Source organism: Staurois parvus, unplaced genomic scaffold (genome assembly GCF_062004578.1).
Source record: "Staurois parvus isolate SC_StPar_1 unplaced genomic scaffold, SC_StPar_1.0 ptg000437l, whole genome shotgun sequence".
Classification (NCBI taxonomy): domain Eukaryota; kingdom Metazoa; phylum Chordata; class Amphibia; order Anura; family Ranidae; genus Staurois; species Staurois parvus.
The window spans coordinates 1,924,506-1,937,667 of NW_028318233.1; the positions used below are offsets into that span (position 1 = coordinate 1,924,506).

The 13,162-nt window shown below is 39.2% G+C and overlaps 1 protein-coding gene across 1 annotated transcript in view; it reads right to left on the minus strand.

Moving 5' to 3' along the window:
- Positions 1–778: 778 nt before the first annotated feature.
- Positions 779–13,162, minus strand: part of SIRT1 (sirtuin 1) — a 29,977-nt gene continuing 17,593 nt past the window's right edge. The window contains exons 7-9 of the mRNA XM_089687771.1: positions 9,684–9,870; positions 3,999–4,547; positions 779–2,571 (exon numbers count right to left, since the gene is read on the minus strand). Of these exons, the coding sequence (XP_089543897.1) occupies positions 2,267–2,571; positions 3,999–4,547; positions 9,684–9,870 (1,041 nt within the window). The 3' untranslated portion in view covers positions 779–2,266. The remainder of the gene's footprint in view (positions 2,572–3,998; positions 4,548–9,683; positions 9,871–13,162) is intronic.

The following is a 13,162-nucleotide window of genomic DNA, read 5'->3' on the forward strand; positions in this document are numbered from 1 at the left end:
AGGTGGAGATCTACCTGACCATGGAAGAGATCAAAGATCACTGAGGTGCAGCACCTTTTTTAAAATAAACAAATCAACTAGCAAGGTCCCAATAGAAAACAGAAGATGACATTGAGAAAACTCCAAAAAGTCTAATAAAACTAGCAAATGTCACTGTAAAAATATAAAAACTCAACCTACATTAAAAGATAGCTTCCTTGAGGAACTTACCATTCACATTATGTAGGCCAGTGTCTAGGGGGTCAGTAGTGTGTAGGGCAGTAGTAACTATTGCAGTTTACAGAGGTCAGCAGTATTTGGGGCAGTGTAAGAGGTCAGAAGAATCTAGCACTGTGCACAGGAGGGCAGAAGGCCAAAGTACAGAGGTCAATAAGGCGGAGGACAAAGGTCAGCAGGTTGGAGGACAATAGGGTAGCACAAAGGGGTCAGCAGGGCTCAGGAGAGTGGGGCACTGTAAAGGGAGGCAGTAAGGCAGAGGTCAGGTAGGGCAATTTACAAGGGATCGTAGAGCTGAGGATAAAGGGCAGAGGTCAGCTAACCAAAAGGCAAGAAACACCTCTGCCACCTGTGACTGACTGTTGGCTTAAACAGCTACACTGCGGGATAGCTCAGGCGTGTCTGAAATCTGAAATATACCTGTCAACTGCCCACATTTGACTGGTTGCGTATTAGGAACCATATGTTTACAACCCCCCAAAAAAAAAATTCCCACCTGAGGTCCAGACCAAAATGCACACTTGCTTGCAATATGGGAGAAAAAAAAAACCCACCACTGGCCTAAATTAAATCATCAAAATTTATGTATGATAATTCTTTTCAATTACAGTAAACGTGGTACATACACAGAATGCAACATTCATTTTAAAAGGAGACATATAAATGTTACATTTACATAGATGGCTTAGATGGATTATGTTTGAAAAGCATGTATCCCATTGAATACCATGTACACAGATGTAATATACATTTTCAAATGGTACACAACGTTTTGAGTTCATAAGTTCAGCAAACCAACCCTGAAAAAATAAATAATAAATATCTGAATGCTATCAAATGATGGGTTCAACTTAAAACTCTGCATTGGCTGGGCTGGTTTAAAAAGGTTGTAAGCTTATCTTCAAGGTTTAGCAAGCCAGAAGGTGTATGGGCCTTACTGCTGTCTGTTCAGAACTGAGATTCTATTTGATTCTAGATGGATTCAAACTTTCACTTTATTTTTTTTTTCTTTTTTAGATACTGCAAAAAAGTAGATATTAAAGAGGTAAAAGTACAAATATTTTATACAAGAATGTTCAATATTATAAAATACTGACTGAAAGACATTAACGCAGATCAACAATATATTACAAGTAGCTTGCATATTAAGATGATAGAATTTTTATTGAAAGTACTCTTCGATACAAATTCTACCAGGAGGACAAAGCTCTTCCCACCCATACAGACAAAGCAGACCAAAAAATAAATTAGGCACATACTCTCAACGCAAAAGAAGAGCCTCAACATTTCCATTTATATTTCTTTTAAACAAAGCTGCAAATCACATAAATATTGAGAAAACAGATGTAATTATGCAGAGATGCAAATTCCCATTTTGATCTTCTGGAGATATGCACGCAAGTATCAAAAAGGCAGATAGTTAAGAAAATTCTGGTTTATATTGGCTCCTTTCCCCCAAAATTCTCCAAAGCCTATATTACAAAAACAGTAACATAACTAACTCAAATCAAGGAATAAGAGTTATCTATAAAATGTAGTTATCTGATAAAAAAGTTCAAGAAAAAAAAAACAAAAAAACAAAAAACACACTTAAAAGGAAAAATGTAAAAGGTGTTGTTACCCAATAATGTACTGTTACACAAAAACAAACAAACAAAACAAACTTGTCTTTGGCCTATTTTAGCTGTTTCTTTAACTTAAACCTTACTTTTAAATAGCTTTCATGAAAATGTGTTTTTTTTTTCTTAAGAAAAAATTATTAATCACAATACTGCATCTGAGTTTCAATCACTAGGCAAAGGAAAAAAAAATAGTAAAAAGAAAAAAAGGTAAAATGTTACAAAACTAGTTACAGAACAGTTTAGTGTAAATTTAAATTTCTTGGAGAAAAAAAAAAAGTTATGACCATTTACTTCCTGTGTTTTAATATATGTAAAGTAACATCTTCTGTTGTGCATGCTCTTAAGTCCACATATTGACATGCTTTTTTTTCTGTCCACGTTGCAATCATTAATGCTGGTGATTGGTGGATATTAAGGCAATGTCCATACTATAACTTTGTGTCTGTACTGTCATCACCTAGAATCTCATTGTTCTCATATATTACAGCAGTTTCAGGCTCTTCCTCAAAGCCTGCCCTATTTTCAGTGTCAGAGTCATGATCATATTTAATGGGGTAGAAATCTTCATTTTCACTGTCTTCTTCTACAGGTTCCTGTAATCCTGGGCTCTGTAAAGATTCACTGTCACTGTTTGTTCCACAAGAGCTGGATGACAGGTCGTCGTCAGAGTCGGAGAACACTTCTGCACCATGGAAAATATAGCGATTTGGGGATAGAAATAAATATTGTGTGCCTAAAAAAATATATATATAAAAAACATGAATTAGAATCAGACATTTTGATGGACACATTAGCTTGACAGAATAACGGTATTATTGTTGGAAGAATAAAAAAAATTTACTGTGGTTGCTGGGCATCAGTTTTCTTAAAGCCCTATTGATGTCATCAGCCTCCCTACCTCTAAGGTTTTGAGCAACGGATAGCATAAAGTGGTGGCAGGCCTGATACCCTTTATGTCCAAAGAAAAGCATTGTTACCTTGTAAACATGAGATATTTATCTTCATAATGTAAGGAGATTTTCATTATGTACTGCATCTTCAATATATTGGGTGACCAAACATGGAACTATACCTGTTTACATTTAGACTTTAGGTCCACTTTAAGGATAATTTAGAACAGAAACAAGTTTTTATACAAGGCCATTACCAATTTGTTAATTTGTTTCCGGATGCCGGCCTTAAAAGTAGGGCCAATGCTTTTATGGTTTTTCTTCTCCTGTGGGACACAGGAGTGCACTTAGTTGTGAATATTGTGATCAGTATTCAGCTGACGGTGGGCTAAAGCTTGCCGTCGGCTAACATCACTAAACAGGTCCAGGCTCTGGAGAGATTCCGACTTTAACGCGGAACCATACTCACATTGGCTCCAGCAATGCAACAACCCGCTGCTGCCTGCTTGCCTGGGAAGCCGACTTCGGGGTTTCGATTGCCGGCCACTGTCATTGGCTAGGCGGGGATGACATCACTCCCACACATGCACAGGGAGTTCAGTCAGATTCGGCATTGCCGAATTTGTACAGTGAGCTTTGGATGTTTACATTTTTTGTGACAGCAATAGAAAGTGATAAAAGAAAAAAAATACATTAAAAGAGTGTAAAAATAAAAACAAACATTCAAATCAATTTTTTTTTTTTTTTTTAAAGCACCCCCATCCTGTGTTGGTCCCAAGAACAATAATTCTAGCTCCAGACCTGGTAACCTATAAAGGCAAAGTGGCGCCTATAGAGATTTTTAGGTACTATAGTTTGGTGCCGTTTTACATTCATACTCAATTTTAAAGCGTGACATGTTAGGTATCCATTTACTCGTCTTAACCTCAGTCTAATATATTTTACCAAAAAATGGATATATTATGTTTGTGTGCACTAAAATTCATTAAAAGTGTACTTTTTTTTTTCTTAAATAAAATTGCGTTAAAAAAAACTACTGCACAAAAACAAATTTTTCTGTAAAAAAAAATGATCATTTTTACATGTAGGAGAGAAGTGTCAGAATGGGCTTAGAAAGCACATGGTTAAAAAAAATTCTAAAAATATAATCACTTGTAACATGTATAGCTTCTGCTTTTTAGAATCTAGCTTTACATGAAAAATGTAATTCCAATCAGTAGGTAACCTGCCATGCCACTGTAACAACGGTCATCTGAAAATGTATGCTTACCATCTAGGCGTTTGCTTATCTGCTCCTTTGCCATTTTGGACAAACTTGTCCTGGACGGATCAATACTGCTCTCATTGTCACATTTCTCTGGCTCTTCAGTGTTGCTGGTTGGGGTTTCACTTACAGGTTCTGAAGGCTCTGGTGGTGTAAATACTTCTCTACCATTTATACTATCTACAGTAATTTTTCCTTTACAACTTTGAGAAAGTTCAGAGTCACTTTCCGATGACAAGCAGTCTTCAAGTGGTGGGGTCAAAGGTAATTCTGGGTGAGCTAGGCCATCTTGAGAGACTAAACCATGGCCAGTGCCCAAAGCCTTAGATTGTGCATCTAGCATAATGGAAAGCACTTTGTTTGGCCGGGGAGGTTTCTCTGTGATTTGTGTAAGTTTCAAGGAATTGCTACAGAGTTCTGCATACTCTCCGCCCAGTCTCTGGCTTAGCTCATTGATAATGACATCACAGTCTCCAAGCAGTTCAATATCAAAATGAAGATGAGGCAAAGGCTCTCTATTAATCAAAATTTGAGGCACTTCGTGTGGGATGGAACCTAAATAAAAACAAAAAAGAAAAACGTTAAAAATAAAAACTTTACAAGTTATTAACTGAATTAATCACTATTAATGGAAGTTATTTATTTTGCTTTGGGGGGAGAATAAGTGAGTGCTAAGAAGTAAAGTCTATAAAATTAAAGGATTATGCAGAAGAGAAGTTAATTCATAAATTAAATCTTTGCTGCTGTAAACTGTGAGGAAAGGCAGAGTATGTAGCAGTAAGAGGGCTGTATTACAACTTTTCCTTGACAGCTTCTTTATGACAGTAGTGAACCAATCACAACATTCAGTCTAGCTGCTATCCTCTTGCTGGTCAGGTTTGTCATGTGACAGCTTGAATACTTTCACATTAAATCAGGATAGGAAAATGAGAACGGCGACTTCTGACTTTATGAAGGTGCAAATTTCAGGGCTGCTATCGTTATCAATTCTTAACAATTCTAGTATGTGCATTTGCATGTTAGATGTCCTAAAACTTTACTGACTGCATGCTTTTTCCAGGTCAGCAACTTACTAAGCAGAGTGAGGATGCAAAAAGGCTGCTTTGGAGCTTGCACTTTCAAAATATCAGGTGCCCTGACAGTTGACTGGCTGCATGCTTGTTCCAGGTAAAAAAAAACAAAAACCTTTTGCTGCAATATTCACAATTCAGATGTTTCCCCAACAGTACTTTCTTCTGCCACTAGATGGCATCAGTCTGATGAACAGCAACATTCAAATCACTTCCTCTGAGCCTAGGTCACCCTGGGCCAGGTCCCACCTTGTGACTAGACCAGGGGTGGGCAAACTTTTTGACTTGAGGGCCGCAATGGGTTCATATATTGGACCCGGGGGCCGGACCAAGAGTAGATGAATGATGTGTATGTGTCATCCATAGTAAGTATAGTAATATTCCCCCATAGTAAGCATAGTAATTAATCCCCCATATAGTAATTCATCCCCCATATAGTAATTCATCCCCCCTATAGTAATTCATCCCCCCTATAGTAATTCATCCCCCCTATAGTAATTCATCCCCCATAGTAATTCATCCCCCATAGTAATTCATCCCCCATATAGTAATTCATCCCCCATATAGTAATTCATCCCCCATATAGTAATTCATCCCCCATATAGTAATTCATCTCCCCTATAGTAATTCATCTCCCATATAGTAATTCATCCCCCCTATAGTAATTCATTCCCCATATTAATTCATCTGATAGTACTATTCCCCCCCAAGTAGTAAGCCAAGTCCCCCGTGTCAATTCACTTACCTTTGCTCCGCGCGTTCTTCTCGCCGTGTTCCCGCGCCGTTCCGGTCTTCAGGGCGGACTGTGAGAGGAGCCTAGCTCCCCTCACGTTCGTCACGCTGCCCCGCCTACACACATCCCGACAGCCATCCTGACAGTATCACGCTCCACGGGCCGGATTAAAAGGTCCGCCGGGCCGTATATGGCCCGCGGGCCGTAGTTTGCCCATTGCTGGACTAGACAGTGAGAAGGAGAATAGCACAGTGATAAGGTCAACTACTCTACTTTCTCTCATCAGCATACTTTATTGCAGCACATGAACTCATTTGGCACCTTGTACAGCTTCCTCTCACATTCTGACTCTGCTATACAGAGACTACTGCAAGAGGCTGATATCAAGGTCAGATTCAGGTACTTGCACAGCCTGCATTTAAAAATACACATAATTATTTAATAATAATTAAAGAGCTGCTTTAATGTACGTCTATCTGTCTAGAGTCCAGCTTTAATGTTGTATAGCTTACAATGTACAAAGCAAACACCCAAAAGTAGAAAACTGCACCAAATTTTTATAAAATGTTGTAATGTTCAAAGATCATCCAGGGATGAAAGATATTTCCATTGTGTTTTTTATTTATATTATATAAACAAAAGTGGAGTTACTCCTTAACAGCTTGAACGGAGTTTGATCAAGTGCCTTGTGTCAACATAAAAATGCACATACATGTGCATTGATAGCCTTGTGGAAGATCTCTAGGATGCATCTCTAGACCTCCCCTCTGTTAGCTGAGCATTCAGTCAACCTAGTCTTCGCTGCTATACGCCTCATCATGTGTGTGCGCCATGACTGCCATTCCCACTTTGTGCTGGGGGATACAGACTCATCCTAGAACCATTTCGCTGATAGCTGGGAGTGCTGTGTCACATGATCTCACAAATGACTGGGACGCTAAACCTCATTTTCTGTGTACCATGAATACCACATCCGACTGATAGCTGAGAAACCTGGCAACATCCTGTAATTTTTCCTCTGATAGCTGGGAACAACCCATCTCAAATCCTCGCAAGAAATCCAAGAGCTGCCATCCATCAGTAAAACAAAGAAGCAAAGCCATTCAATTAACAGGTCTGTGCTTTTGCTGAGGTTATCATCAGAACTTAAAGAATGCTTTATAAAGCGGCACTGCTCTCTGATGAGGACCTATAACATCAATGAACCAGGCCAAAAGCACAGAAACAAAGTTACACATAGATGGCTTCTAGCCATACACAGCAAGTGTGTTCCACTTTTGCCTGCTGCGGGAGTTTGCCATCAACTTGCTCAAAGGACTGTAAAGACTGATGTATTTTGTGTTTATACTATATATAGTGACATTTCACCTATTATAGTGGATTAATGCAATTGTGACTATTGCCACTGGTCTATTTGCATTTTTTGCTTGTCTGGGTTTTGTTGAGTTCTAGTGTTCTACTCTACCAGTCTATTAAGCAGCATATATTCCTGATGGGCCATTTAACCATTACACAGCGTTGGGGTGGTTCTCCAGTTCTAGGAGGTCGTCCAGGGAAGTCCTCCCTAGCGCATGCAGTGGCGCACTCCTGTAGTAATGCTTGGTACCCGGCCACAAGGGGTATCATACCATGCATGACAGCTTGCTTACTATTGTAATGTCTGTGATTGATCACAGTTTTCACATAGTACATGGCCTTTTACCATGTGATAGCTGTAGCCAATCACAGCATCACAATAGTAAGCAAGCTGTCATGAATGAAAGCCACTTGTGACAATTAAAACGATTGCTGTTACAGTGATCATTACTATAACAAGCAATCATAACTCATCCTTCTCCTCCCAAAGTACAGTTGCACTACGGTAACACTACACTGCTCTGGTCACATGCTGTTACCAGTCAGTATCCTTAATTACCGCCACATCAGTCATATGATGCTGTACTGCACTGGTGACATTATGTGAAAAAAAACTGAAAAATTATGAAAAGCAAAAAACAAAAAAAAAAAACCTTGAAATTTCTTCATTGTCCAAGACAAAATAATTACAACTTCAAAAAACTCGCCATGCCCCTTACTAAATACTTTGGACTACTTTCCAAAAAGGGGTTATTTCAGGGATATCTGTACTGTTGTGGCATTTCAGAACCTCAAGAAATGAGTCAGTAAATCAGGATTGATCAATTTTCAAGTATATTGTAGTTTGTACACTACAAAGTCCATACAGACTAAATATACACTGATTGTAATTTTACCAAAGCAATGTAGAAGAATAATTTTGGCCTACATTTAAGAAAGAAAATGTACAAAATTTTATAATGGAAACAAAAGAAAAGTGGTGACCCCAATGGTGATTAACTACTTCAATACTGGGCACTTTCACCACCTTCAAGCCCAGGCCAAAATTTCAGCATTTGGCGCTGTCACATTTTGAATATTTGAATGATAATTATCATGTTTATGGACAGATTGAGCTTTCTTTTGGTGGTATTTAAATTGCCTCTGGGTTTTTCATATTTTGCTAAACAAATGTAAGGAAAAAAAAAAAGTTTTAGTTTCTTCTGTTATAAAAGTTTGCAACTAAGTAAATTTTCTTCTGCACTGATGGGCACCGATAGATGACATTGATGGGACTGCACTGATAATCAGAGCCCTGCTTATCAGTGTAGATGTGCCCTGTCAAGATTGCCACTTAGACATCACCCAGTGACAGCGCATGAGGAAAGGAAATGCATAACTGGCAAGTTTACTTACTTGTGATTAGCTATGGTTGGGCACAGCTGATCACATGGTAAAGGGCTGTTGTGATAGGCCCTTTAGCTCGATCTGTAATCGGCTGTGTCCAAAGGACACAGCGGTCACAGAGAGTGCCTGATCCGCACACCAGGGGCCATGAGAGAAGCGCATTCTGGGAGGATGTCCTCCCAGGACAAGAGCAGTGCTGTAGCCATCTACTCACTATGGCACAGTACTGAAGTTGTTAAAATACCACCAAAAGAAAGCTTTATCTAGAAAAAAAATAATACAAATTTCATTTGGGTACAGTGTTGCATGACTGCATAATTGGAATTCAAAATGTGAGAGCACTGCAAGCTTAAAAAAAACCTGGGTAGGAAGGGGGGTGAAAGTGTTGAGGTGGTTAAATGCTTAGACTTGATACACACGTGAAAATTATTGATTGTATGTATGAATTAAAATGTGCTTTCAAAAACAAGTTAGGAGTTGCAATTCCAAAAATCTATCCTGACAAGTAGCCCTTACACTAGGGAACAGTTAGGGTACCTTGTCAGGGAGTGACCAAAAAGTGCCTAATGGTTAAGAATAGCAGCAAAACCCCATTTGTGTTCACTTGGATATTACAAGCAACATGAAAGAGCTCACACACACTATAATGTACTTAAATGGGGACCTTGCGCTAAAAGGCAAAGTACACTTGTTACAACAGATCCCTCCACTATTCAATGCATTAAAAATACAGAAAAAAAAAAAAAAGGCAAAATCCTGAAAATGATTACGATCCCAAATCTCAGCAGATGTGCTAGCGACTGCTTATGGACTTTAGGATACTCAGCATTTTCAGAATCTCCTGGACAATACAGGAATGTCCCCCTTCATTTTGTAAGCCAAGTATATTTTCTAAGCCTCCTAAATAGCAAGACCTTGCCTTTCAGTTCAAGGGGAGCTTTAAAGTGTTAAATCCATACAATTATACATTTCTGCTCAGCTATTTTCAATCAAATATTTTTCAGAAAAGAGAAAGCCTATGCACTCAACTGGCATCCTCAAAAACACAAAAAAGGCAGCACATCAATATACCACTACACAAAAAGATAACTTTCATCTGAGGTGTACAGTTTTCTAATACTTCACTGTTGACACTAAAGCACTTACTTGGTATTAAAGCAACTGGTCTCACTTTCAGCGAGGAACCAATAACAATAAGAAGGTCAACCTCATCCTTGTCATATTTCATTGCCCTATGGAATTGTTCCGGCAAATTCTCCCCGAAAAATACAATATCAGGTTTCATAATTGCAAGGGGCTCTTCTGTTGGACACCTAGGACATCGTGGAACAACCTGTTCATAAAATAAAAATAGTCTCATTAAAATGTTTTTGCTTTTATGATCAGACCCATTTTGGCATTTGTTACTCTCTGGTACCTGTTTTGAATCCAGAAAATCCAAAGATTTAAGGGTCTTGCAGACTAGCAAAATCCTCATTTCTACTTCATAAAAAATACACTTAAGTTTGACCCAGATATAGGTGCATAACCAAATTTACTCTAAACGGATTGCCAGACAAACACACTTTGCACAAAAATACAACAGGCATGGAAAGAATGGTGTCAGTTGTCTTGTCCCTCACACTGTAGTTATTACTGCCAGCTGCCAAATCATTGCTGTGTTCTGTAGTAACAGTTGATTTAAAGTCAAACTCCAGGTTTGATTTAACTTAAAGCGGCTCTAAAGTCTACAAGTTTTTTGTACCTTAATGCAGTCCCTGCATTAAAGCGGTGTTAAACCCAAAACCAACAATGTATTATATCGCAGCTTACCAATCATTAGATGTGGTGGCTGCATCAGTTTTCTTTGGCTTTCCCTTCTGTTTTCACCTGGTGATCTGACCAGTAACACACCTCCTGCATTAGTGAGACACAACACTGAAAGAATGGGATAGGAGGCACAGCAGACAGCACCATTATAAGTTGGGGGGGGGGGATGGTTAGTGTTAAATGTATTAGCAAATTCAGATACACTAACAAATTTAGCCAAACTCCTTTCCTTTTGGGATAAAGGTTTTACATAAATGAATAAAAACTGATCATTTTATTCACCCCTGCTAGTGTTAAGTGGTCTTCTGCTGGAGACTTGATGGCCGATTCACCAGATGAAATTAGAAGAAAAAAAAACAAGCCTAAAAAAGGAAACTAATACAACCATCAAATCTAATAATTGGTAAGCTGCAATATAATAAAATGCTTACTTTTGGGTTTATTACTGCTTTAAAGGATAAAAAAAAAACAAAACACCACAACACCTCCCTACTGTTTTCCCCCTACAACCCATACCCCCCGCCCCCATCCTGCTCTGTGCCTGGCAGCAGGTCTTCTCTCTTCACTTCCTGATCTTACAGGAAACTCAGACAGCAACAGGAGACATTAGCTCCCGCTGCTTTCAGTCAAATCCAAATTCAAAAGGAAGCAGGGGCATGGATAGCCAAGCTGCGCCGTGTGTGTTTATGGACGCATACGGCCTGGCATGGGAGCATGCCCACAGGTGCAACCCCATAGCACACAGCTTGCTATGGGGACACATGCAGGAAAAGAGAAGCAGACACCACCAGCGGAGGAAGAGGAGGTAAGGGACTGCTCTATGCAATACCACTGCAGAGAGCAGGTAAGTATGGCATTTTCTTTTCCAATTTATAAAACATACACACACACTTATTTTACAACCAGTTTAAAATAGTTCATTTGGACCAATCTATTCCAAATACACCATTTCCTTCACTAACAGATGCACTTCTTGGGAGTGCTATATAAACTGTATTGTAGCTTCATCTACATACAGTATAGAGTGCTGTGTTCTAACAGCAGGATGAAGATTTCCCATCCTGTTCATGGAACAAAACTGTGGTGGGCTGAGTGCTAAACCATTCAAAGGAAGCTTTTCTCTTTTTAAATGAATACAAAGCTTCCTCTGGTTGGCTGGGGTGAAGATTGACATCAATCCCCCACCTCAGCCAATCAGAGGAAGCCTTGTATTCAGTCATAAAACACAGATTCCTCTGAATGGCCAAGCAGTGCTCAGCCTGACTTAATTTGGTTCCTGGAAAAAGACAAAGTCTCCAACCCGCTGCTGGAACACAATGTTATATACTGTATGTAGTTGATGCTACATACAGTTTATGAGTACATCAAGCAAGCACATCTGTTAGTGAATGAAAGTTTGTTTTGGACCAGCTTGGTTCAAATTAACTTTTTAAAGTTAAACCCAACCTGAAGTTAGGGTATAACTTGTAATACATTAAGGTAAAAAAACTTCCGGGTGCAGTTCCTCCATCTCTCCGCTATACATACCTGAGCCCCACCTCAATCCAGTGATGTGCAAGGGAGCCGCGGCTCTCCCGGGTCTCTCTCTCCTCACTGGCTCATAAAGCAGTGGGAGCCAAGGGCTCCTGCCGCTGTCAGTCACAGCTGATGAGCCAATGAGGAGAACAGGGGGCCACCCAGCACTCTGTGGGTAAACAGACAATGTCCATTCACAAGAGCGCAGCACGAGAACGAGCCTGCTCGAGTGCCCCTGTAGCAAGGGGCTCTCTATTGAGGGCACACGATATGGGGGGGGGGGGGGGGGGGCAGCCAGGACCACCTGTGTTGGACTCAAAAAGAAGGATCAGAGCTGCTCTGTGCAAACCAGAGCATGTAATTATAAAATTTTTTAATTTTTAAAATTACAACCTTAAGAATCACTTTTAAAGCTGAACGTCATTTACTAAGGAATGAGGCACATCGCCAATATTATATATTAAAAACAGTATCTAAAATTATAGAGCAGTGTGCACTGAACTATGAGGGTTCTTCAAAATGTTTCTGCACTTTTTTTTTAAAGTGTTACTAAACCCACAACAGTAAAATCAGTCTGTATATGCAGTACAGCATGCTTGTTATACTAATTGTGGAACCCAAGGGACAAATGCTCTGAATTGTGTAAAAAAGTCAGTTTGATCCTGTCTTCTCTGATCCTCCGCTTCTTCTACTGTACCCAGTCCATCTTTTTTTTCTTTGGGAAGGTGCATGTGATCGGCACATAGCCAATGATAACTGATCAGACAGAGGGTTGGGGGTTATGCAGCCTCATAGAACAGTCAGAAAAGAATGAAATCTACTACAAGCTCTAACCAGTGCTCGGCTGGACACTGGTAGAAGTCACAAGACTGCTATATACTGCTGATGAGAAAAGGTATTTAGCAGTTTATACCAAATTAAAAAAGAAGAAAAAAGCGGCACTTACAAAAAACATCAAAGTGTCAGCAGCATATCCCACCCAAAATAAATTTTGGCAACAATAATCCTAATTAAAAGTTATGCGCTAATAACAAACTTATACAAAGGTGTATATCATCATCCAAAAACATTTAGTGTTTAAAATAATTATAGTGTCCAAACATAAATTAGTGTCCAAAAAATATATATATATCTTCAGTGACTTGAACCAATTGTGAAAAATCCATCACCAAAGGAGATTAAATGAACTCACCAGAGCTAATGGCTGGTCAGATTATAAACCAGCAACAGCACTTGTGCTCTGGGAGCAATGAACCCGATGTCCAAATAGATATGGTGATGTTTCAGATACTTCCAGATAA